This window comes from Mastigoproctus giganteus, chromosome 3 (assembly GCF_048544385.1).
Source record: "Mastigoproctus giganteus isolate SK-2022 chromosome 3, ASM4854438v1, whole genome shotgun sequence".
NCBI classification, from domain to species: domain Eukaryota; kingdom Metazoa; phylum Arthropoda; class Arachnida; order Uropygi; family Thelyphonidae; genus Mastigoproctus; species Mastigoproctus giganteus.
The window spans coordinates 163,312,454-163,338,289 of record NC_143577.1 but is presented as its reverse complement, the minus strand read 5'-3'; the positions used below and the strand labels follow the sequence as shown (position 1 = coordinate 163,338,289).

General features: G+C 37.2%; 1 protein-coding gene across 1 annotated transcript in view; it reads left to right on the top strand.

The window, feature by feature from the left end:
- Positions 1-25,836, top strand: part of atl (atlastin GTPase) — a 346,856-nt gene that overhangs the window by 249,631 nt on the left and 71,389 nt on the right. Inside the window, exon 9 of the mRNA XM_090369474.1 lies at positions 13,693-13,820. Coding sequence (XP_090225600.1) covers positions 13,693-13,820 — 128 coding nt within the window. The remainder of the gene's footprint in view (positions 1-13,692; positions 13,821-25,836) is intronic.

Sequence of the window (25,836 nt, the reverse complement as noted above, 5' to 3'; positions counted from 1 at the left end):
TCGGGCAGGTGGACATAGGGGCTTGGCACATTCCAGGATGGCATCAGAGATCTGCTTTTCTTCATTTATATCCTCGGGCACGGCCAGCATCTCGAAGCGGTTGGATGGGGCGATCTGATATGCCTGTTTGTTGTTAGCATTCATTAGCTGCCTCCAGTCCAGCTTGGCTGACCGAGATGATCTTTTTGCATGCCGTAATTTGAGCTGCACCTTAGCCCGGATGAGGTAGTGATCAGATCCGCAATCAGGTCCCCTCATGGCACGAACGTCCATGAGTGATGAGCGAAATTTGGCATTGATCAAAATGTAGTCCAGGATTGCTGAGTCCTTGCCAGATGGATTTCGCCATGTAAGTTGATGTTTTTGAGGGTGCTCGAAATGGCTGTTTCCAATGATCAGGTTGTTAGATGCGGCAAAGGATAACAAACGTTATAACAATGTTACCGCATCCAGGGTAGCCGATGCGCCAGCACTGGGGACCCAGGGTGCTGGTGTGAAGTGGATCACTGGCCACAGCAATAAGCTTACTACGCCGAAAAGGACAATTAACATTGGCGAATGGAATGTTCGAACGGGGCACCACATTGGACAAAAGGAAATCATTGCCCAAGAACTACTTAGGTGCAAGATATCAATCGAACTTAGTTTACTAAGTACTAATAACACAAAATTTATTTTCCAAGAAAATAAGTGTATAGGATGGCAACTCCTTTAACTAGTATTATTTTATTCATAGACTATGGGGTTGTGATAGTCTAGAAATATGAGCCTTGTCCTGTCAATAAATTGTGAAGGCTAATATATGATTTAGTCTACTGATATTATTAATAATATATTAAAATATAAAAGGCCAGTGAGAGGTGAGTACAGAGACAATGTCACAAATGTCAAAACCAGGACTTTTTTGTAAAATATAAACTTCCAGAATGCTGAGGTAGTTCCTCTGGGAAAAGTTTTAAATCATAGTGCCAAATGTGCAAAATTCTAGAATTTTGAGGATTTTTTTTTACAGTAAACAGTTAATTTTGAATATTTTTTTTTCTGAGATCTCAAGAATATTTCATCAATTTGTCTACTTGCCACTCATCCTACACTTTTGCTTCTTTGTTGCAGTATGTTTAATAAAGTCACCTTTTCCTTTATTTCATACTTGCACATTAAACAGTATGCATTCTCATTTCCCCGTGATGCTTTTAAATAATGGTGTCATCAGTGCTGAAATTTGACACTTCAAATAGTTATCGGATATCATCTTTTAAGGGCACAAAAGGTGATATAGTTGTACACGTTGGCACTAATGATATTAAGAGTAGGAGACCGGCGGAATTACTTAGCAAGTACAGGTCACTGTTGAAAAAAAGCCGTGAATTAGGGTTGAATTTGAAAGTGTCTGCAATTCTGCCCAGACACGATAGGAGGGAGTATATGATGAGAGCCTTGTCGATCAGTTTGGCCCTGGAGGGATTGTGCAAGGCTCAAGGGGTAGAATTTTTTTTCAGCCTGGACTGTACTTGTTAACAGGAGAGATTGCTTCTACAGGGATGGGATACACTTAAATAGAAAGAGTGCAAGAATTTTTGCTGATGCTGTCGAGTCAGTGTTAGGTGGGTCGGAAAACTGCTAGTTGGGGGGGATACAAGGACTAATAGATTAACAGTAGCCACTGGCAGAGTTGGAAGTGATTCTTGCACTGCTTCTATTGAAATGAGCAGAAGCCTGAAAAACAAGATGCAGGATATTTCAGAGACTGCTGGGAGTCATTGCGGTACAAGTAAACACATGGGTTGTGTTAGGGTAGCTAAGAATAGAAACAGGTGCATGTATACCTGCGTGTACACCAATGCTAGGAGTTTGGTAAATGAATTTGAGGTATTGCTCAAAACATCAAAGGCAGATATTGTTGGGATATCAGAGACGTGGTGTCACACAGATATAAGTAATGCGGAACTGGAATTTGGGGAATACAATGTGTATAGAAAGGATAGACAGGACAGAAGGGGAGGAGGGGTTATGCTATTAATTAAGAAACACATAAAGTCCAAGGAAGTGAAGCCAGTCGACATCGATGGACAGGGCAGTGTCGAGTCAGTTTGGTGTGACATAAGCATAGGGAAATCAAAATTGAGAGTAGGAGTGTGCTATAGGCCTAATGACTCTGAATAGTATAATAAGATATTGTACAGGGAAATAGAGTGGGCCAGTAAATCAGAGAGTCTTATAATGGGGGATTTTAATTTCCCAGATATTGACTGGAATTTGTGGGTTGGTCACTCGCACACTAGCAAGGCTTTTGTGGATTTATTGGATGATTGTTTTCTACATCAGCATGTTCGTGAGGCAACAAGAGGGAGCAATACTCTTGATCTGATTATCAGTAGTGATTCTTCATGCATTAAGAATCTGCAGATAAATGAACCACTAGGTGGCAGTGATCACAGTGTGTTGAAGTGGGATTTACTCAAGGAGGTAACTACCATCAGAGGTAAAGGGAAGGGTTTTTGTTTTCGTAAAGGCGACTATGATGGTCTGAGACAGTATTTAAATTCTATACAGTGGGACCAACTGATGATGTTACCAACAGCAAACTCAAAATGGGAAGCATTCAAGGAGCTAATCTTGGAGGCTACCAGGCTTTACGTACCAACTAAGAAATATTGTTCAAGATTTAGGCCTAAATGGTTGTCAGATGAAATAATGAGACATGTGGCAGAGAAGAAAAATGCATAGGATACATACAAATTAATGGGTGACATGGAAGCCTATGATAGATATAAGTTGGTCTGTAACCAAGTCACAAAGGAGATTAGGCAGGCAAAGGCAGACTACGAAAAATCCTTGGCAAAGGATGCAAAGAAAAACAGAAAAGAGTTCTTTACATATTTAAATTCGAGAAGGAAAGGGATGAATCAGATTGGTCCACTGGATATTGATGGTTCAACAGTTGAGGATCCTGCTCAGGGGGCTAACAATCTAAACGAGTATTTTGCATCTACATTCACGCATGAGGAGTTATTCAGGAAGGAGAATGATGTAGGTAAAGTAAACATTGGCAGTGAGCTGGATGATTTTGTAATAACTGAGAGGAAAGTGGAAGAGAGATTGTTGAGGATAAACATAAAAAAGGCACCTGGGGTGGATGGGATCTATCCAGTTATATTAAAGGAGGCAGCAAAGGAAGTAAACAAACCCCTAGCCATAATTATGAGAGCTCCTTTGGACTCAGGGGAGGTACCCATAGACTGGAGATGTGCAAATGTAACCCCAATTCATAAAGGAGGATCAAAGGCTGACACAAGAAATTATAGATCTGTTAGTTTAACTTCTGTTCCAGGTAAGTTAATGGAGGCACTGGTTAAAGAAGCACTGCAGGATCATCTAGACAAGAATTCAGTTATAGCTCAGACGCAGCATGGTTTTGTTAAGGGCAGGTCTTGCCTGACCAATTTGATTGGATACTATGATGTAGTCACAAAAGAACTAGATGCAGGGAATAACTTTGATATTATATATTTGGATCTTAGAAAGGCTTTTGATACTGTTGCACATGGAAGACTGCTGCACAAATTGGAGCAGTGTGGCATTGGAGGCAAATTGCTGCTATGGATAAGGGGATGGTTGAGTGGAAGAAGACAGAGAGTGGTAATCAATGGACACTGCTCAACGTGGACTAATGTTATTAGTGGAGTTCCTCAGGGTTCAGTGTTGGGTCCGTTGTTGTTTTCGGTGTTTATTAATGATATTGATGATGGGATATCAAGTTTAATGTCCAAGTTTGCAGATGATACAAAGGTTGGCAGGGTTGTTAAGGACACCACTGACGCTATGCTGCTGCAACAGGATCTGGAAAGGTTGAACAGATGGGCTGAGAGGTGGCAAATGAAGTTTAACATTGACAAATGTAAAGTACTACATATGGGAAACAGTAACCCCAGAGCAACGTATCAACTCTGCGGTACTACACTGACAGTGGTGGAGAATGAAAAGGACCTGGGGGTAATTGTGCAGGCAGATATGAAGTTCTCTGAGCAGTGCAGACGAGCTGCAAGAGTAGCTCATGGTGTCTTGTCAATGATATACAGGAATTTTTCTAGCAGGGATAAAGGAGGTGATTATTCCCTTGTATAAGGCAATGGTTAGGCCACATCTTGAGTACTGTATACAGGTCTGGAGACCTCATTTCAAGAAGGATGTAGAGCTGCTGGAACGGGTACAGAGAAGGGCAACAAGATTAGTGAATGGAACAAAGGGTTGCTCTTACGAAGAAAGGCTTAAGTTTTGCAAATTACAGAGTCTGGAGACTAGGCACCGGCGAGGTGATCTGATAGAGGTGTATAAGGCTTTGAATGGTTTGAGCATGCTCAGTGCCAATGGGATTCTTCATCTTGCTCAGAATAATCAGCTCAGAGGGCATAAATTCAAATTGAGGAAGGACGGATAGATGTGCGGAAATTTGCCTTTGGCCAGCGGGTGGTTGGTTGGTGGAACCGACTTCCATCACTTGTTGTTGAAGTTGATAGCCTAAACAAATTTAAGGCTCAACTGGACAGGTATTTCGAATGAATGGAGGGGTGAAATGGGAGTGGGTTTTTTTTTTTTTTTTTTTTTTTGGCTGATGCTGAATAAGCTTGCTTTCTTGCATCATATGCCTCTACTAATGCTAAATTACAAAAGTATAGTAAATTGGATTAATAGGTATTATTTATTTATTATTCAAAAACTTTTTTCAGACATTTCCACAGTAAACGTATGTTATCATTTATTATTATTATTGCAATTCATATTTTTTTTATACTGTTTGTTTTTATGGCTGCCTGATATCCCTGAATAATCAAGTTTTATTAAGCATTTAAAAATTAAGTGGAAGTCAATCATAGATGAATCACAAAGGCAAGCTTAACTCTGCTGACACACAGAGTCAATGGTATTAGTAATAATAAATAATATTTATTTTAAAATAATTTTTATATATGATTTTTTATTTTTATTTAATTTTAACTTCTGGAATACCATTTTTGGCAGGGAAAAACTGGTCAAAACCATTTAATGGATGATGGACTAATTACTAATATTGCCACAACCAAACCTTGCTGTGTTTTATATGCATAGTTAACATGCATGCACACATGTGCACAGAGTTCTACCAACATTTTGACACTGAGGTGATTTTCATGCAGATATGATTGAATGAAATGTTTCAACCTCAAATATTTAATACTTTAATACACTCATAAAAAAACAGTATGATTGAATAAATTTTGTTGTGGGGTTCTTGCAAGTTCCTTGTTTGGCATCTAACTGACTTCTCTTTTGAATTCTGGCGCCTCCGTAGCCAGATGGGAAGGAGCAGCAGTGCGTAGCACACGCTTCTTGATTAGACCGGGGTTCGAGCCCGTCACCACCGAATACGGAGGATGCGGAAAGGTCATTCAGGGAATGACCACTGCATATCCCGGAGCAATATGGCCTTAGTTGCTAATGCTCCGAAAAAAAAAAAAAAACAAATAACAAATCAATCTTTTGAATTCCTAAGCAGCATGGTTCCTTATAGCAATCAAAAATTTTCTGGCTCAAAATAGAATTTATGGATAGCAAGTTGCCAACTGAGTTTTCAGAGGCATTAATTAAATATTATTTAACTTAAATGCAGTCATGTTTTGAAAACCAGTTGGTCATCTAATATAACTATTCCGAGAAATTTTTTGAACTAGATTTAAATGAATTTATTCTTTTTGCTTTTGCAAAAGGTTTTTTTTGACCACAGTCTTTTTCTACAGTTACCTGATTTCCAGCTTTTTGAAATTTCAGAAATTGGCAGACTATCCATACTAGTCTATAATAAAATTACTGAGGGAGTTAGGCATGCAAAGGCAGATTATAAACCTTTGACTGTGATGTATCACATTGCTCCACTGGATATGAATGGCATAACTGTTAACGATCTTATACAGATGCCAACAAATTACAGTACATCCTTGCATCTGTTAATGCAAGGACGTACTGTTGTAAAAGGGTATTTAGCAGACACTCTAAAAGAGGATTTAGGAGACAACCCACTTGTCCATTAAAAGAAAGATCTTTATAGTTACTAAAAATTAAATTAAATGTGGGGGGTATGACCCCTCACCTGTGTCCAACATGTTTAGCAGGCCAATGGAAGATGATGGCAGTGCTGAGGAAAGTCCTGAGTCCTGCTTTATTGCGAAATTTTTTTAATAAATGGTAAATACCACCAGACAAAGCAGTTATGTTACTGAGTCCCATACGGACAAAAAGACTGGCCTACCAGGTACTGTTTGTTTTTCCCCAAATCTGTTAAATTGAGGTCTATGAAAATGGGGTTTTGCTGTATTTTATATCACATTAAGTTTTTAGAGGGGGGGGATATAAGATGCCTGTATAATATTCATTGGGAGCCATTGAGTTAAATGGCTTTATTATATCTAAAAGGAAAGCTAGAAAAGAATGCATATGATAGTAATCTCCAATAACTAGTTAGTGAAAATGTTGAAAATATCACTGGGTGGAAGCATTTCACCCAGGTATGGCTTGCAGGTTTGTTAAATGTTAATTAACAAAGTCTATTGCTGGGGGTTTCAAGAACTGCTGGGAATCATCATGGGAAAAATAAATACATGGGAGCTGTGTTAGAGTAACTAAGAGTAAGAACAGGTGCATGCATACTTACATGTACACCAACGCTATAGTAAATAAATCTAATGAATTTGAAGAGCTGGTCAAAACATCAAGGGTCGACATTGTTGGGATATCAGAGACTTGGTGTTACGCATGTAATATTTGGAATTTGGGGGGGGGGGTACAATGCCTACAGAAAGGATAGACAGGATAAGAAGGGAGGATGGTTTATGCTGTTAGTTAAGGAACACAATGTAATGCAGTGCATCCAGCAGCACTGCCATCAATTTTCATTGGTCTGCCAAACAGGTTGGACATAGGTTCAGATGACACCCTCCTCACCTATGTCAGGGTCAACAGTGCAGGGCTGAGTTGGTTTGATGTAACATAAGCACTGGGAAAGCAAAAATGAGAGTAGGGGTGTTGTTATAGGCCTAAGGATTCTGCTGAATACAACAAACAACTCTACAGAGAAATAGTAGTACAATAAATCAGAATGGCCACTCGCACACTTACACTGGATTTAGTGGATGATTGTTTTCTACAACAGTGTACTTGAGAGGCTACCAGAGGGAATAATACTCTTTATCTGATTATCAGAGTCATTATTCATGCATTAAGAATCTGCAGAAAAAGAAACCACTTGGTAGCACTGAACACAGTGTACTGATATGGGATTTACTTAAAGATGTAACTACCATCAATGTAAGGGAAGGGTTTTTGCTTTCATAAAGGTGACTGCAGTGATCTCAGACAGTTTCTAAATTTTATACAGTGGGACCAACAGCAAATTCTAAATGGAAAGCATTCAAGGAATTAATCTTGGAAGCAACTAGGCTTTTCATACCAACTAAGAAGTACTGTGCAAGGTTTACTGTTCAACTAATCAGATGCATAGCAGCAAAGAAAAGTGCATGGGATGCATATAAATTATCAGGCAACACTATGGTAGATATAAGAGTCTGTAATCAAGTTACAAATGAAGAAGTTAAGCAAGATATCTTTGGCAAAGGATGCAAAGATAAACAGCAAAGACTTCTTTACTTATATTAACTCCAGAAGGGAGGGGATGAGTCAGATTTGTCCACTTGACATCAGTGGTTCGACTGTTAATGATCCTGCTCAGATAGCTGACAAACTGAATGAGTATTTTGCATCTACTTCATATGTGAGGAATTCTGTGGGGGGGGGGGGGGGGGAAGGAGGCCAGAAGTTTATCCAACTCTAACAGAGTGCTAAATGATTTTGTAATAACTGAGAGCAAAGTGGAAGAGAAATTGTTGAAGTTAAACATAAGAAAGGCTCCTGGGGTGTGTATGTTCTGTCCAGTTATAATGAGGGAGCAAGAAAGGAAGTAAGCAAACCCTTAGCCATAATTATGAGAGGATTCAGGGAAGGTCCCCATGAACTGGAGATGTGCAAATGCATCCCCAATTAACAAAGGGGATCAAAGGGCGATGTGTAATTACAGACCTGTTAATTTAACTACTGTTCCTGGGAAAATAAAGGAATCACTGGTTAAGGAAACATTGCAGCAGCATCTAGACAACACTCCAGTTATAGTTCAGACACAGCATTGGTTTGTTAAGGGAAAGGCTTGTGGGACCAATTTGATTGGATACTATGAAGTGGTCACAAAGGAACTGGATGCAAAAAATAATTTTGATCTCCTATACTTGGATTACAGGAAGGCTTTTGATACTGTTGCATATGGAAGACTGCTGTACAAATTGAAGTGTGACCTTAAAGGTAAGTTGCTGCTATGGATAAAGGGGTGGGAGAAAGAGTGATAATCAATGGACACTACTCTTTGTGGATCTAGAAAAGTTAGGCAGATGGGCTAAGAAGTGACAACTGAAGTTTAAAATTGACATATGCAAAGTCTGCATATGGATAGCAGTAATCTCAAAGCAACATACCAATTGTGCGGTACTACACTCGGCATAGTGGAGAATCAAAAGTACCTGTGCGTAGTTGTGCAGCAGTAAGATATGAAGTTTTCTGAGCAGTGTAGACAGGCTGCCAGAGCAGGTCATGGTATCTTGTCTTTTTATTCATATATATATATATATATATATATTATAATTAATATGATAAATAAAAGTAAAGATGGCAGTTCGAAAAATTACATCAAAACGTCAAAAGAAAGTTACGATAGCCTACATCAGATAAAGGCGGGAAAAATTTGCTAAAAATAGTACACCAAAAATATGAAATTAATAAATAATGAAATCTGATGTCAGCAAAGTAAATATTGATGCTAAATCAGGTATTTCATCGGGGGACTACACCTGACATAGCATCAACGGACTGCGTTTCCATACTTGCCCATAGTTATGCAAGAGAAAATTTATAAATGTAAATAAATAAATAAATAAATATTAAAAAAAAAAAACGAAAAAGTATCTCTTACAAAATATGGACAAGGTAGTCCCTACGCAGTATTATGATTAAAATATAATTAAGATAAAAGGGTGAATATTATAAAAAGTAGAAGATTAAAAATATTATACCTGAAAATGGCGACGCGAAATTACATGAGGTCAATACGATAGCTGAAAACAAAACAAATAAAACAGCTACTAACGAAAAAATAGATGACTAGTGACCTCTATAATCAGTTTTTAAGACAGTATTTTAAATATACAGAATAAGGTGAAATTTCACCTTATTCTGTATATTTAAAATACTGTCTTAAAAACTGATTATAGAGGTGACTAGTCATCTATTTTTTCGTTAGTAGCTGTTTTATTTGTTTTGTTTTCAGCTATCGTATTGACCTCATGTAATTTCGCGTCGCCATTTTCAGGTATAATATTTTTAATCTTCTACTTTTTATAATATTCACCCTTTTATCTTAATTATATTTTAATCATAATACTGCGTAGGGACTACCTTGTCCATATTTTGTAAGAGATACTTTTTCGTTTTTTTTTTTTTTTTTTACATTTATTTATTTATTTACATTTATAAATTTTCTCTTGCATAACTATGGGCAAGTATGGAAATGCAGTCCGTTGATGCTATGTCAGGTGTAGTCCCCCGATGAAATACCTGATTTAGCATCAATATTTACTTTGCTGACATCAGATTTCATTATTTATTAATTTCATATTTTCGGTGTACTATTTTTAGCAAATTTTTCCCGCCTTTATCTGATGTAGGCTATCGTAACTTTCTTTTGACGTTTCGATGTAATTTTTTAAGCTTTCCGGAGTTTCGAACTGCCATCTTTACTTTTATTTATCATATTAATTATAATATACATATATTTACATTTGCATCCGTTGCTGCTGCTTTGCGCGCTTCGGTGCATTTGCCATATCCAGTTTATTTAACTCTCTGATGTTTTCTGTTTTTACTCTTTAATACTATATTTTTTATATATTATATTATTATTATTATATATATATATATATATATAGGAATTTTGACAGAGTGATAATGAGGTGATTATCCCCTTGGTGCGTCCTGGCAGTGGCCAGGACGCACATAGAGTACTGCATACAGGTCTAGAGGCCTCATTTTAGGAAGGATGTAGAGCTGCTGGAACAAGTACATAAGAGTCGGAGATTGTGGGGGAACAAAGGGTTGCTCCTACTAAGAAGGGCTTAAATTCTGCAAATTGTATCATCTGGAGACTGGGCACCTCTGAGGTGTATAAGGCCTTGAATGGCCATAAGCAAGTGCAGTGCTTATGGGATACTTCCTCTTGCTGAGATTACACACCTGAGCAGGCATAAATTCAAATTGAGGAGAGACAGTTGTAGAATGGATGTGTGGAAATTTGCCTTTAGCCAGTGGCGGGGTTAATTGCTGGAACAAACTTCCATCTATCATTGTGGAGTGTGGAAGTTGATAGCTTAAATATATTCAAGGAAGAACTGGACAAACATTTTCAGCAAATGACGGCAGAAAGCATCAAAAATATGATGCTTTCTGCCGTCATATTCCTCTACTAATGCTAAAAGTCATAACGAGAGACAAAAATTTATGTATAGTAGAGAAGTCAAAACAAACGTCAGCAAGTTTTAAAAATCATGTCTATCTGAGGTTCTCAACCTGTAGATTAGGTCTGTGAAGAAGTAAACGTAAAATGTCCAGTGATACAGCTGTTTGTCCTTATGATATTAAACTTCACTTCCTTGATTTTAATTCAGAATGTTTTTTCAGTTAGTATAAGTTATGTATTTTTTTTTTTTTTTTTTTTTCAGTAGTACCTCTTAATTTTATTATTTTTCTTATGACCTTTACTGCACACACCAGAAAATGACATTTACTGGAAATGTCATTTTCTGATGAACTAAATATCTCTTAAATTAAATATTCTATAAACTAAATTTAACTAGCAATTTCATAAACTAATAGTTTCTGTATCATTCAACTAAATAAATTGATAACCTATTTTATTTATGATTCTCACTTTCTACATCATTGAAATTTAAGATATTTGCAAAAGTTATGATTAAAAGCAGTTTAAAGTCTAATGTTGAGGAGTATTTTTTGACACCATTGTCACCTTTATACCTTTGACACCTTTAAACTTTAAACCTTATTCAATATGTTGATAATATATGGTACAACCTTGATATAATGCAGGCATTGGGGATAATTTTAACACCTATATTGTGAGTGAAGTGCATTATAGCCAAAAATAAAATTTTTAACCAGTTTTTATCCCTCAACCTCAATTTTTAAAAAGATGGCCTTTTAAGAAATGTTTTAATGCAAACACATTTCACTTTTTTATTATTATTATTGTGCTGTACTTTAAAACCAAAATACTAAATTACAATGCTTCATATGCTTAAGAAATAAAATTTCAGTATTGTTAATTTTTTATAATGATCCAATTCTTTCCATTTAGACAATTGGAATACAGGGAATACAATTACAGTATAGTGCACAAATAGGAAATCAGTAACAACTCAACCATGTAATCCCAAATGATTATGTAGCTGAATTAATCTAATGGCTGCTGCTGTAGCTGAGCATTCATATGCAAGGGTACAAAAAAAAAAAAAAAAAAAAAAATTAGCCATTAGCATTAGTAGAGGCATATGATGCAAGAAAGCAAGCTTATGTAGAATTGGCCAAAAAAAAAAAAAACCATGCTCCCATTTCACACCTACGTTCATTCCAAGTACCTGTCCATCTCAGCCTTAAATTTATTTAGGCTATCAACTTCCACAGCAAAGGATGGAAGTCTGTTCCATATGATTTGATGCATGTATCCAGCACCCTGAACAATTTTCCATATTATTTTTCTAGGCTTATGTCCATTTTTCATTTTGCCAAAAAATGAGATGAAATATATTCTCAAAAATCGTGAATTTCATACAGTATTAGAAAAATTGCTTGATAGGCTGCTATTATGATGTTACTTTCATAATAGTAGCCTATCAGTGCTAGGCCCTTGAATTTGTTGGCAGTCTTGTCTAACCAGCTTGGTAGGTCTATGCAGTGACTTAGGAACTGGATAAAAAAATAATTTTTGTCAAAAAAAAATATACAAAAGCATATAAGACATCTTATATTTTCATGATGATAATAATAATATGGCAAGGATCATTTAGACTAAACTGCAGCTTGAAAAAAAATTTTTACTCTGCTGCTTGAAAACAATCTTAGTTATAGCAAATTAAAATATAAAAAAAATAATAAAATTAAAAAAACTTTACTTTGATTATAACAGTTGCTTTGCAGCGCAAACAATCTACAATAGTGATAAATGTACTTTATAGTATTAGTTTTCTGAAGAATTTGGTTTAAATCTTAAAATAAATTACATTCAATATTAGTATAATTATTATAGTAAATGTGGTTAATCTGTTATTATTGATCTATCCATTAACTTAACCTGTGGTCTGCAACCAACCTTTGAGTTTTAGATGGCTTGTGATATGTGAAGTTTTCCCTGCCATGTTCTAGAGTTTGAATCCATTGAATGATAGAAAAATGGTTTCCACTAGATCCTTTCATACAGAACTTGAGTGGTTTGATGTTGGTGCATGCTGATTTTTCCGAATTAATGTTCTAACATGAAAAGATCACTGGAATTTTCCTCCTTTACTGGTGTACTATTTTTCAGCTTAAAACAAATTTGCCTTTGAAATACACAATTTACAAAGATGCATTATGATATTTCCTTTATATGAAACTAGTCAATTTTAGGTTGTGTAGGCAGATCTTTTCTCCCCTCTCCCAACTGAATGTGAATCAAATTACTCAGTGGGGCATGAAGCATCACTATGAGAAAAAAAAATTGTAGGTGAAAATCTACTAAATAGCTTCTGATTTCAAGAAGTAAACTATTCAAACACCTTGTACACCACAATAAATAAATTTAATAAACGAGCATCATGTTACAAACCTCTGCTTGGTTCTTGTTCAAATGAATGAGTCGGAACAAGGAATATTTAATGTATTTCTCCCTTTAAAGCTATGTGGCTTTAAATAGAAAAAAAATGGGGGGGGGGGGGGGGAGAAATAAGAACACGGAGGAACTGTGGAATGGTCTTTACAACAATAAAATCAAATAGGGACTAATGAAGCATGGCACGAAATGAGGCTGTGAGAATACTAGATAGTGGAGTAGAAACACCTCATATAATATGTCAGCAGTTAAAGAAAGGCCAAATTGTAATCCTTGTTCTGATTCCATTATACATGTGAACAAGAACTTAGTAAAGAATTTATAACATGGTGCTTATTTATTAAAATTAAAAATATTTATTTTTATGTGCTAAGTAAGTATTTGAATAGTTTATTCCTTGGTGGATAAAACTGCAAAGAAACCATATCAATTAAAGATATAATTAAAGCTTCTACTTTAATGTTAAGTATTATTAACAATTTCTAGCCTTGCTTTATTTATGCAATCCAAGGATTTTTCATGGCTTTAAACATTCAGTTATAGGGAAGTTTCAGAGTTTAACACAAATTACCAAAATTTTTTTGATAGTGTATTTTATCAGTGTTAATTTGTATAAATACTTTATAATTAAAAGAAGTTAATATCAACTTAATGTATAAAATTGATGTCAATTGCATTTTCAGATATTGAACATGACTTTAAAGAACAGTTGAAGGTACTTGTACCTTTGCTTTTATCGAAGCAAAACCTAATTAGAAAAGAAATAAATGGAAGGAAGATAACTTGTAGAGAACTTGTAGAATATTTCAAGGTAAGGCACCCTTCATTTATTTTTTTAACTGTTTTACTGTATGAGCTTTACTTTCTTCATTTTCATTTTGTTATAAAATGTTCTTTATGTGGAATTCCTTATAAAGCACACACTTCTAAATTTTTGAAACAAAATTGACTTTATTTTGTAGTGTTGCTGCCCCCAAGATGTTACAGAACGTTTCTGTTGTACCTTTCAGAGCACTCTCAGTGAAGTTAATTTTCAACTAGGTTGAGAATATGTATTTTGATAAGTCGTTTTTTTTTCATCGCTTTTCTAATTTTTTTTTTCCACTAGAATGACTCACTGATTAAATAAGATTATATTCTCAAAACAAGATATGTATAAATATTAAACAATTACCTACTCAATGTAATGTAGGTCTTAAAAGTAAATAATCAAATCTTTCAATATATACAAGTTATATTCAAAAAGTTCCCAGAATTTTAGTATAAAAGTTTGAGTGAACAGTTTGGCTTGCTAACCTAATCACACCATCAAAGTACCTTCCTTCTGTATGCATTCTCTCTCTCTCTCTCTCTCTCTCTCTCTCTCTCTCTCTCTCTCTCTCTATAAACATTCTTTTGCCATTTTCTTTGATATCATCCTCTTTAGCAAAATGATAACCCTAAAGCCTTATTTTCAGTTTAGGGAACAGCCAGAAGTCAGGGTATTGGATACACTGCTGCATGATTATGATTATTTTTGCAACCAAGGACTGCTGAACTGCCATTGCCAAGTAACAGGGTGCATTGTCATGGTGCAGGATCCAGTCATACTGAGGTCTTCTTTGCCTCACGTTCTCATGCAACTGTTAAAAACCTTAATGTAGTAAGCAACAGTAATCCTTCTGCTTCTCCCTTAGTTACAAATCCACTTAGCACTTTTCCTTCATTGGAAAAAAAAGTCAGCATGACTATGACATTGGGTTTTGTTGCACAAGACTACTTGGGCCTGGGGGACATTTTTGTGTGCCATTCAGATGATTCCACCCTGGTCTCGGTTGAATGCAAACACCCAATACTGTCATCCCCAGTGACCACTTTCTTAAGAAGCTTGAATCCTGTTTAGATTTTTTGAACAAATTACTTGTAGCTTTCCTGCATTCCATTTCATCATTGGCAGAAAGTGTGGAACAAACTTTGTAAACATACAACACATTCCTAAATCTTGCATCAGGATTGTGTACTGAGCTTACAGACAGTCCAACTTTGTGAGCAATCTCAACAGTAGTTGGCACCTCCATAGCCACGTGGGCAGGAACAGCAGTGCATAGCACACACTTCTTGATTAGACAGTGGTTCGAGCCCGTGACCACCAAATATGGAGGATGCGGAAAGGTCAGGGAATGACCACCGCATATCCCTGGAGCAATATGGCCTTAGTTGCTAATGCTCCTAAAAACCAAATAACAACAATAACATCAACAGTCATTTGCCTCTCAATTTTCACAAGTTCCTTCACTTTTGTGACATTTTAATTGTTTCTATAATGTTCAATGGTTCATTTTTCGGTGTTTCCTGTCTGTCTGTTTTAAACTAATTAAACCACTTGGAAGTTGCTGTTTTCTTCAAAGCATCATCTCCATAAACTTTCTATAATACACTGGTATTCAAAGAAAGTGCATCATTAGGAATTTCGCATTTCTAACCCTTTTTTGCGATGGTATGTTACATTAATGACTAGCATCACAATTAGAAATATAAACAAGAAATTTATTAATAGTTAAGGCAGAGCTGAGTAATATTGACAGGTGATCTGAAAATATTCCAAAATCAGCATTTGCAACCTTCATACAACAGTTTTGGTAAAACACAACAGTTATGGCTGAAATGTTATCAGAAGCCCTCAGTTTGCTTCAGTTTATCATTTTAAATGGAAAACAAAATGAAAAGTTCACCAGATGCAAACTAATCTGGTGAATAAAGTTTGCATCTGGTGAACTTTTTGAACTGCCTCTGGCCATGATGACAGCAGCACACCAATGAGGCATTGATAAGATCAATTTCTGAAGATAATCAACTGATAGTTCATGGTTCCAAGCACGAATTATGGCTTCCTGAAGTTCACAAAGGGTCTTTAGTTTCGTTCTGGCAACTGCAGATTCCACACAATGCCAACAGTTCTATAGGATTCAGGGCCGGGCTGTTTCCTGGCCAGCTAAGAATTGTAATATACCGTTCTTCCAACCATTTTTTCATCTGAAACAAATGTAAACACATTATTCTCAAACCTCTAATGCAGAAATGAAGCTAAAGTAACTACAGAAGTGCCTATTTACACTTTTCGCCCGATGACAAGGAGCAGAGTCATCCTGAAAGATGCAGTTACTTGGCAGGTTGAAATGGTCTCTAATGGTTGGCATTTACGGAACCGGAACCTTTTATAAACTGCAGGTAACCTACTCCGCAATACGAAATGCACCCCCCCATATCATTTGGCTGGTAGGGAATTTCACTGTAGACACCATACAGTCTGGATAGTATTCTTCACCATGTCTATGGCAAATCGTTTGTCTCCCATCAGAGCCTGCATGGCTCTGATGGGAGACAAACTTGAATTTCTTCTCATCCGAGAAAATAACTGACTTCCACTGCTTAGGGATCCAGTTGATATGCTCCTTACGTCAAATTAATCAGGCCTTTTTAATTTTTTGTGTAAGGAGGGGCTTCTTCTTAGGACGACGGGCTACAAGTCCATTTTTGAAGAGGCATCTTCTGACTGTTACTGTACTTGGTACCACTCCTGTATGTTCTTTCCATTCTCTTTTCTGCTCAGACAAAGAAGCTTTATGGTTTTTAAGGCATAAGCACTTCAAAACACAGTCCTAACCTTTTTTCTTTAGAAACAAAGCGTAGTGACTTGTTTGTGTCCAGTTCCTTTTTTTCTATCAGCAGAACCAGTATTCTTGAGTTTGGAAAGACATCTATTCACTGTCGACTGATTACAAGACACTATGAGCAATATGAAGGGAAGAACATCCTTCCTCATGTAAAGCAATGATAGCACTCTTTCTTCGTGGTGTCAACTGCACGTAACTTGCCATCCTGAAACAATCAAGGAATGACTGCAACTCTTGCAGAGCATGCTTATATAGCTGAAAGTAGCAGCTGATACAATATTACGTCATCACCTACGCATTTCAAGCTTATCTGATGTAAGATATATTGCCATATGCTTACTTTATTCGGACGACAATTACAATTTTAAGGGGTGATGCACTTTCTTTGAACACCAGTGTACTTACAGCATCTCTGTAGCACTTTTCTCAAGTTTAAAGAAAAAACCTAATGTTAGTACACTGTTCAAACTGTGCCATTCTGCAATCATGAGTAAAAGTTGAGCCAGTTCCTATTGGAGGATGGGCTTTATTACCCCAGCATACCTGAGTGTTAAGCTTTTTAGCATAAAACTGATATCTATCTATTGTAACCAAGAGGAAAGTAGAAGAGAAATTGTTGAAACTGGTTGTAAGAAAGGCACCTAGGTCGGTTGGTATCCAGTTACATTAAGGGAGGAAACACTTCTTGATTAGACCGGGGTTCGAGCCCGTCACCACCAAATATGGAGGATGCGGGAAGGTCAGGGAATGACCACCGCATAACCCAGAGCAATATGGCCTTAGTTGCTAATGCTCCTAAAATCCAAATAACTAACTAACTAACTAACTAACATTAAGGGAGGTTCACAAAGGCAATCCAAGGTTGACATCAGGAATGCAATTATAATAAAGTCATCACATAGATTTGTTAACTCTGACCAGTCTTATTGGATACTGTGAGAATAACAAAGGAACTAGATGCAAAAAATAGTTTTGACATCATATACTTAATTTGTCTCTTTTCTGAAATTCTCTTAACTTTTTTATTTTTTTAATTATCTTATCTTCCTCTTTTTGTAAAAACCAATTTTTAGGTGTGTTAGCATATATGCATAATGACCTGCTTCCTTTGTTACATCTGTCCATTGGTCTGTTTACATATAACAACTCAATTCACAATGAATGGGTTTCGTGAAATTTTATGTTTGGGCCTGCTGTAAAGATTTGTCAATCCATTCTGAATTTCATTAAAATCAGACCAATAGAAATCTGGCAATTATTCTTATTATTATTTTTTTATATATACTGTAATACCTTGTATAATGCAGTTCCAAGGAAGTACTGCACTACAGAAAACCACGCTAATCAATACATTATTACATACAATGGATTATAGGCGCCTCCACAGCCAGGTGGGCAGGAGCAGCAGTGCATAGCACATGCTTCTTGATTAGACCGGGGTTCAAGCCCGTGACCGCTAAATACGGAGGAGGCAGAAAGGCCAGGGAATGACCACCGCATATCCCCTGAGCAATATGGCCTTAATTGCTAATGCTCCTAAAAACCAAAATAACAACAACGACAATGGATTATTGTTTTTATTTTGCCAAGCGTACACCTTGCCCGGTCTTTAATTACATTGTTAATACCTTACCGATGATGAATTATTTATTATTTGGTACCAAAAAATTAAAAACATGTATTTTTAGAAATGTTTATTACTGAAAGCCAGAAATAATTTTGGCTAAGGTTGAGAAAGCCCACACGAGGAGCATGCAAAAGTTCGATGAAATTTACCAGTAAAAGTACTTTGCTGTAACGGCATTTGTATTATTGCTTGCTCAGTAAACAGACAGTGTATGTTATCAGTCTAGAGTACAAGTTGAATTCCATGGGAGCTTGAAACCCTCCCAAAGTGGGGTGGGTAACCTGACCTTTTTTCTTTAGAATCACTAATTGAATCACGAACAGAGTCATATCAGAAGTTCTGGCATCGTAAAAAATTTTCATAATGTAGTTTCACCAATAAACTTTTTCAAAGTTTGCTGTGCTTCCCCTGTGGGTTTCCTTTGCCTTTTTTTTTTTTTTCCCCCTTAATAAACAGTTTATCCACTTGTCCACCATTCTAAAGAAAAAAGGTCAGGTTACCCCCTTCACTTCGGGAGTGGTTCAACCTCCCGCGGGATTCAATTTCTACTCCTGACCAATAACCCCCACTGTATGTTTACCGAGCAAGCGACAATACAAATGCTATTATGGCAAAGTACTTTTTCCGGTAAATTTATCGAACTTTTGCGTGCTTCTCATATGGGTTTTCTTTACCTTTGCCACAATTTTTTTTTATTATTTTGAAAAAAAGTTCAACAGTGAAGTTTGTATGCACTTTTTCTTCTGTTTCTCACTATGCATGTTTCTATAACAATGAACTGCATTTTCTATAGCATGTCGGACTCTAGAGCTTTGTTCAATGTTTGGATCAGCATTCATAAGAAAATCAAAAACATCTTTGTATGCTCGCTGCTCGTCAATTTGCAGAAGAGTTTTGTCATCAAGTTCTTGTGAATGCGATTCCACGTATTGGCATATATCTGTGGCATTTAAATTCTCAAATCAGAGATCATTTCCAAGCTGAGCGACAACTGTTTTTAATTACAGTTCTAACTGATGACTCATTCATTCGTTTATCACTTGTTATTTTAGCAAATGATGCACCACCTTCGTGACCCTTTATAATTTCAAGTTTTTGTTCTAGTGATAACCATTTACGTTTGTTTGCTCTGTCTTGTTGGCCTTTCCTTTTTTACACTCATAATTACTGTATTAATAAAATAATTTTCACAATGCAAACCGCAAGATAGTCAATACAATCGCGAGCAACTGAGACGATAACTAGCAAACACAATTGTCCTCCAACTATGCTAATACAACACTGAAGTGTGAACTGCATGCAGAAATGTTGCTGCACACAGCGTTGTTGCAGGCAGAAACGTTGCTGCACGCAGCGTTGTTGCATGCAGCAACATAGCGGTTACGGCCAATAACTGATTTTGACATTCAGATTTGTTTTAAAATCATGAACCTTCTTGTTTTAAAATTATTTTTTAAATTATAAACTACATTGTAGCAAAAACTATTACACAGGATGTTACAGTATATATATATTTATTTTTTTTTATTATTATTTTTTTTTTTTTATTTTTTTTTTTTATTTTGTAGTAGTAGTAGTAGTGGCATGTGATGCAAGAAAGCAAATGTATGAGCTTATGCAGCATCAGCCAAAAAAAAAAAAAAAAAACATACCATTCCCTCCAAATGCCTGTCCAGTTCCTCCTTAAATTTATTCAACCTATCAACTTCCACAACGACAGATGGAAGTTTGTTCCAGCATAACCACCCGCTGGCTAAAGGAAAATTTCCGCACATCTATTCTACATCTGTCTTTTCTTAATTTGAATTTATGCCCCCTTAGATTCGTAATCTGAACAAGTGGAAGGATCCCATCAGAATTCAGCGTGCTCAACCCATTCAAGGCTGAATTCTGATGGGATCCTTCCACTTGTTCAGATTACGAATCTAAGGGGGCATAAATTCAAATTAAGAAAAGACAGATGTAGAATAGATGTGCGGAAATTTTCCTTTAGCCAGCGGGTGGTTATGCTGGAACAAACTTCCATCTGTCGTTGTGGAAGTTGATAGGTTGAATAAATTTAAGGAGGAACTGGACAGGCATTTGGAGGGAATGGTATGTTTTTTTTTTTTTTTTTGGCTGATGCTGCATAAGCTCATACATTTGCTTTCTTGCATCACATGCTACTACTACAAAATAAAAAAAAAAATAATAAAAAAAAAAAAATAATAATAAAAAAAAATAAATATATATATACAATACAATACAATCAGATCACTGCGCAGGTGCCTAGTCTCCAGCCACTGCAATTTGCAAAACTTAAGCCTCTCTTGGTAAGAGGATCCCTTCATTCCCCTCACCAATCTTGTTGCCCTTCTCTGTACACTCTCAAGTAAATCTACATCCTTCCTAAAATGAGGCCTCCAGACCTGTACGCAGTACTCAAGCCGTGGCCTGACCATTGCCTTCTACAGAGGGATAATCACCTCCTTTTCCCTGCTAGCAAAATTCCTATATATCATTGACAAAACCCCATGACCTGCCCTGGCAGCCTGTCTGCATTGCTCAGAAAACTTCATATCTGCCTGCACAATTACTCCCAGGTCTTTTTCATTTTCTACCACCTTAAGAGTAGTACCACACAGTTGGTACGTTTCTCTGGGGTTACTTCTACCCATATGTAGTACTTTGCATTTGTCAAGGTTAAACTTCAGTTGCCACTTCTTAGCCAATCTGCCCAAATTATCTAGATCCTGTTGCAGTAGCACACTGCCAATACTGTCATTAACAACCCTGCCAACCTTTGTCTCATCTGCAAACTTCGACATTAAGCCTGATATACCTTCATCAATATCATTGATAAATATACAAAACAACAGTGGACCTAACACCGAACCCTGTGGGACTCCACTAATAACATTAGTCCAAGAAGAGCAGCACCCATTGATTACCACCCTCTGTCTTCTAGCACTTAACCATCCTTTTATCCATTGTAGCAACTTACCCTTAATACCATTCTGCTCCAATTTGTACAATAGTCTTCCATGTGCAACAGTGTCAAAAGCTTTCCTGAAATCCAAATATATGATATCAAAATTATTTTTCGCATCCAGTTCCTTTGTAACCACATCATAATATCCTATCAAATTTGTCAGACAAGACTTTCCCTTAACAAACCCATGCTGTGTCTGAATTATTGCTGCAGTCTTGTCTAGATGATCCTGCAATGCATCTTTAACCAGCAACTCAATTATTTTACCCGGAACAGAAGTTAAACTAACTGGTCTGTAATTACTCGTGTCACCCTTCGATCCCCCTTTGTGAATTGGGGATACATTTGCACATCTCCTGTCCGTGGGAACCTCCCCTGAGTCCAAGGATACTCTCATAATTATGGCTAAGGGTTTGCTTAGTTGCTTTGCCGTCTCCTTTAATATAACTGGATAGATCCCATCCACTCCAGGTACTTTTCTTACGTTTAACTTCAACAATTTCTCTTCCACTTTGCTTTCGGTTATTACAAAATCATTAAGTATCTTGCTACAATTTGATAACCTTCTGCCATTTTCAAACCTTAATTCTTCACGTGTGAATGTAGATGCAAAATACTCATTCGGTTTGTTTGCTATCTGAACAGGATCATCAACAGTCGAACCATCGATGTCAAGTGGACCGATCAGATTCATCCCCTTCCTTTTAGAGTTTATATAAGTAAAGAAATCCTTGCTGTTTTTCTTAGCATCTTTTGCCAAGGATTTCTCATAATCTGCCTTCGCCTGCCGAACCTCCTTTGTGACCTGATTACAGATTAACTTATATCTGCCATATGCTTCTGAGTCGCTTGATAATTTATATGCATCCCATGCATTTTTCTTCTCTGTTACGAGTCTCATTAGTTCATTTGACAACCATTTAGGCCTAAACCTTGAACAATATTTCTTAATAGGTATGAACCTTTTAGTAGCATCCACGATTAATTCCTTGAATGCTTCCCACTTAGAATTTACTGTTGGTAACATCGGCAGTTTATCCCACTGTACAGAATTTAAAAACTGTCGGAGACCACTGTACTCACCTTTACAGAAGCAAAAACCCTTTCCTTTACCCCTGATAGTAGTTAAATCTTTAAGTAAATCCCATGTCAGTACAATGTGATCACTGCCACCTAGTGGTTCTTTTATCTGCAAATTCCTAATACATGAATGATCACTGCTGATAACCAGATCAAGAGTATTACTTTCTCTGGTTGCCTCTCGAACATGCTTCTGCAGAAAACAATCATCCAATAAATCCACAAAAGTCTGACTAGTGTGTGAGTGCCCAACCCACAAGTTCCAGTCAATATCTGGGAAGTTAAAATCCCCCATTATAAGACTTTCCGATTTACTAGCCCACTCTATTTCTCTGTACAATTGTTCATTGTACTCATTCAAGTCATTAGGCCTATAACACACTCCTACTCTTATTTTTGCTTTCGCAGTGCTTATGTCACACCAAACTGACTCAGCAGTGCACTGTTCATCTATATCAACTGGATGCACTTCTTTTGATTTTATGTTTTTCTTTATTAACAGCATAACACCTCCTCCCTTCCTATCCTGTCTATCCTTTCTGTACACATTGTACTCCCCAAATTCCAGTTCGGCATTCCTTATATCTGTGTGACACCACGTCTCTGATATCCCAACAATATCTGCCTTTGATGTTTTGAGCAATACCTCAAATTCATCAAATTTATTTACTAAACTCCTAGCATTGGTGTACACGCAAGTATACATGCACCTATTCTTATTCTTAATTACTCTAACACATCCCATATACCCACCTGTTTCACGATGACTGCCATCCATCCCTGAAACCCCCCAACACCCCTCGCTCCAGGTCGCTACTTATTCTAATAGAAGTTTTGCAAGAATCACCTTCACCTCTGCCTACGGCTATTGTTAAACTATTAGTCCTTGTATCCCCCCAAAGCTATAGTTTTCCGACCCACCTAACACTGCCTCGATAGCATCAGCAAATATTCTTGCACCCTTTCTATTTATGTGTGTCCCATCCCTGTAGAAGCAGTCTCTCCTGTTAACAAGTACAGTCCAGGCTGAAAAAAATTCTGTCCCTTGAGCCTTGCACAATCTTTCCAGGGCCGAATTGATCGACAAGGCTCTCATCATATACTCCCTCCTATTGTGTCTGGGCAGAATTGCAGACACTTTCAAATTCAACCCTATTTCACGGCTTTTTTTCAACAGTGACCTGTACTTGTTAAGTAATTCTGTCGGTCTCCTACTCTTAATATCATTAGTGCCAACGTGTACAACTATATCACCTTTTGTGCCCCTAAAAGATGATATCTGCTCTACAACGTCATCAACCTTTGCCCCTGGCAGACATACCCTGGTCCTGTTCCACTTATCCTTTTTACAAAGGATGTTCCCCGTTTCCCTGACAATAGAGTCACCAACAACTACTAGTTCCTTTGGGACCAGCGCAATCTGCCTTGGGGGTTGCCGTTGTGTTGCGTGATGACCAAGTGCAAGCTCTGGCGTTGATGTGGGCAGCTGAGAGCCCGATGGGCCCCTCAATTTAGATCTTTCGAGGGCATCCACCCTGTCCTTCAAACTCTCACATAGGCCCATAACAACGCTGAGTTGTCGCCTGATTTCCTTAGGTCGCTACTTATTCATTGTACATTGAATTTTTGCTACCTCATAACGCATCGCGCACACACAAAGAAATCCCCCATGGCAATATCATGTTCCGTTCCAGATAGTTCGGCAAACATTTCACAATTTGCACATTTTTTTAGGCTGTGATGCGTTGGAAAATCGCCCCCCTCAGTTCTCCCACGAGGCACAGCACTCCTGCCACTTTGTGCCCGTTGCTTTGCTGCTCTAGTTTGGGACATGATATTTTAAATTAATAAGATCAGTAAATTAAATTAAATGTCAATACTACGCTATCTAATAGAAACAGTGAAGCGTATTACTGTTTCTATAATTATACGTTAGAGCTACCTAGCTACCTCAATTCAAAATTTGAATTCCCTATCACTATAAACAAAAAACAATGCCTGCAAGATTCGAACGGACTAACGGTTTTTTAAAGTATTACGTATATCTACACATGTCTTTGTTATCCTCATAACGCAATTCCTACTGGATGGACTTTTGTGAAATTTTATATTGCAGCCTTTTAGAATGATTTGTTGAGTCTTCTCAAATTTCATTAAGATCAACCAAGGAAATCTGACCAATTTTTTTTTTTATTTTTTTTTTTTTTTGTGCATATGACATATATTGCTTGTTCTAGCTGAAGCACTGGATATTGTTTTTTGCCATGTGCTGATTGGGAGAATGAATGGGTAATATTGCAGATGTGCAGAAATGAAATTTTATTTCTCCATGCATAAAAATTATTACTATTATAAATTATTATATGCCTGAAGTGTAACACACTGCACATTAACTTGTTCTTAGAATCAATGAACTACAAATGACAACCTGTAAGTAGTAGAAATTTTCCACTTGAGTATGTTTGATTTATTACCTTTAATTCTATTTATTTCATAACATATAGATCTTCCAGATAATTGACTAGATATGAAGGTTAACTCATAGCCTAGTTATTGCATTTTTTAAATTGTGTTTGACACTACTTGAAGAAATATCTTGCTTTTGCTACTGAAAACCAATTATTAAGCATGCTTGTTTTTTTTTTTTTATATATATACAGGGTGATTCACTACCAGTGCAACAAACTTGCAGGAGGTGTAGGGGGCACAAAGACGAATCAGGATCCGAAATGCCTTCATCATGCAGTAGAGGTCGCGTGAACACCGATCCCGCTGGAAGTCAGCATTTGCGAACCGTTTCTGTTGAAGAAACCAAGTAGCAAAAGTCCTCTGGAGTGGATAATCTGCAGGCTCCAATGATTGGACGCATTGCAGATGGTATGAACTTATTTGGTTTGTTGACAGTATCCTCCATACAGTGGATTGGGAAATTCCCAATCATTGGCCTGTCGCTCAAGTACTCGTACTCGGATTGCCTTCTGCAAGACATAGGACATTCTCCTCATTGTCTGCCGTCCTCGTCATTCGCTCTCGATTCATGGTACCTCTCATGAAACAACCAGTCTCATGTAACCTTCTGTGCACACGTGCGAAAATCGTATGACGAGGAGCACGCCTGTGCGGGAAACGTTCCTGGTACAAGTGCAGAGTGGCGCGCCCATTACCTCCATACGCGAGGTGTGCATGTTGGCCAGTTCAACGTTTGAATACTCGTCCATCCTACTGCCTCGGGAACCAGTTCGCAAATGCCTACTTCCAGCGGGATCGCTGTTCGTGCGACCTCCCGTTCAACGTCCTCTACCGCATGATGAAGGCATTTCGGACCCTGCAATGCTATGTGATTCCGATTCGTCTTTGTGCCCACTACAGCTCCTGCAAGTTTGTCGCACTGGGTAGAGAATCACCCTGTGCGTGTGTGTATATGTATGTGTGTATATATACACACACACACAGGTAGTTGTTGGCTTATGACTGCTACTGCATCTCGTGTTTCAGT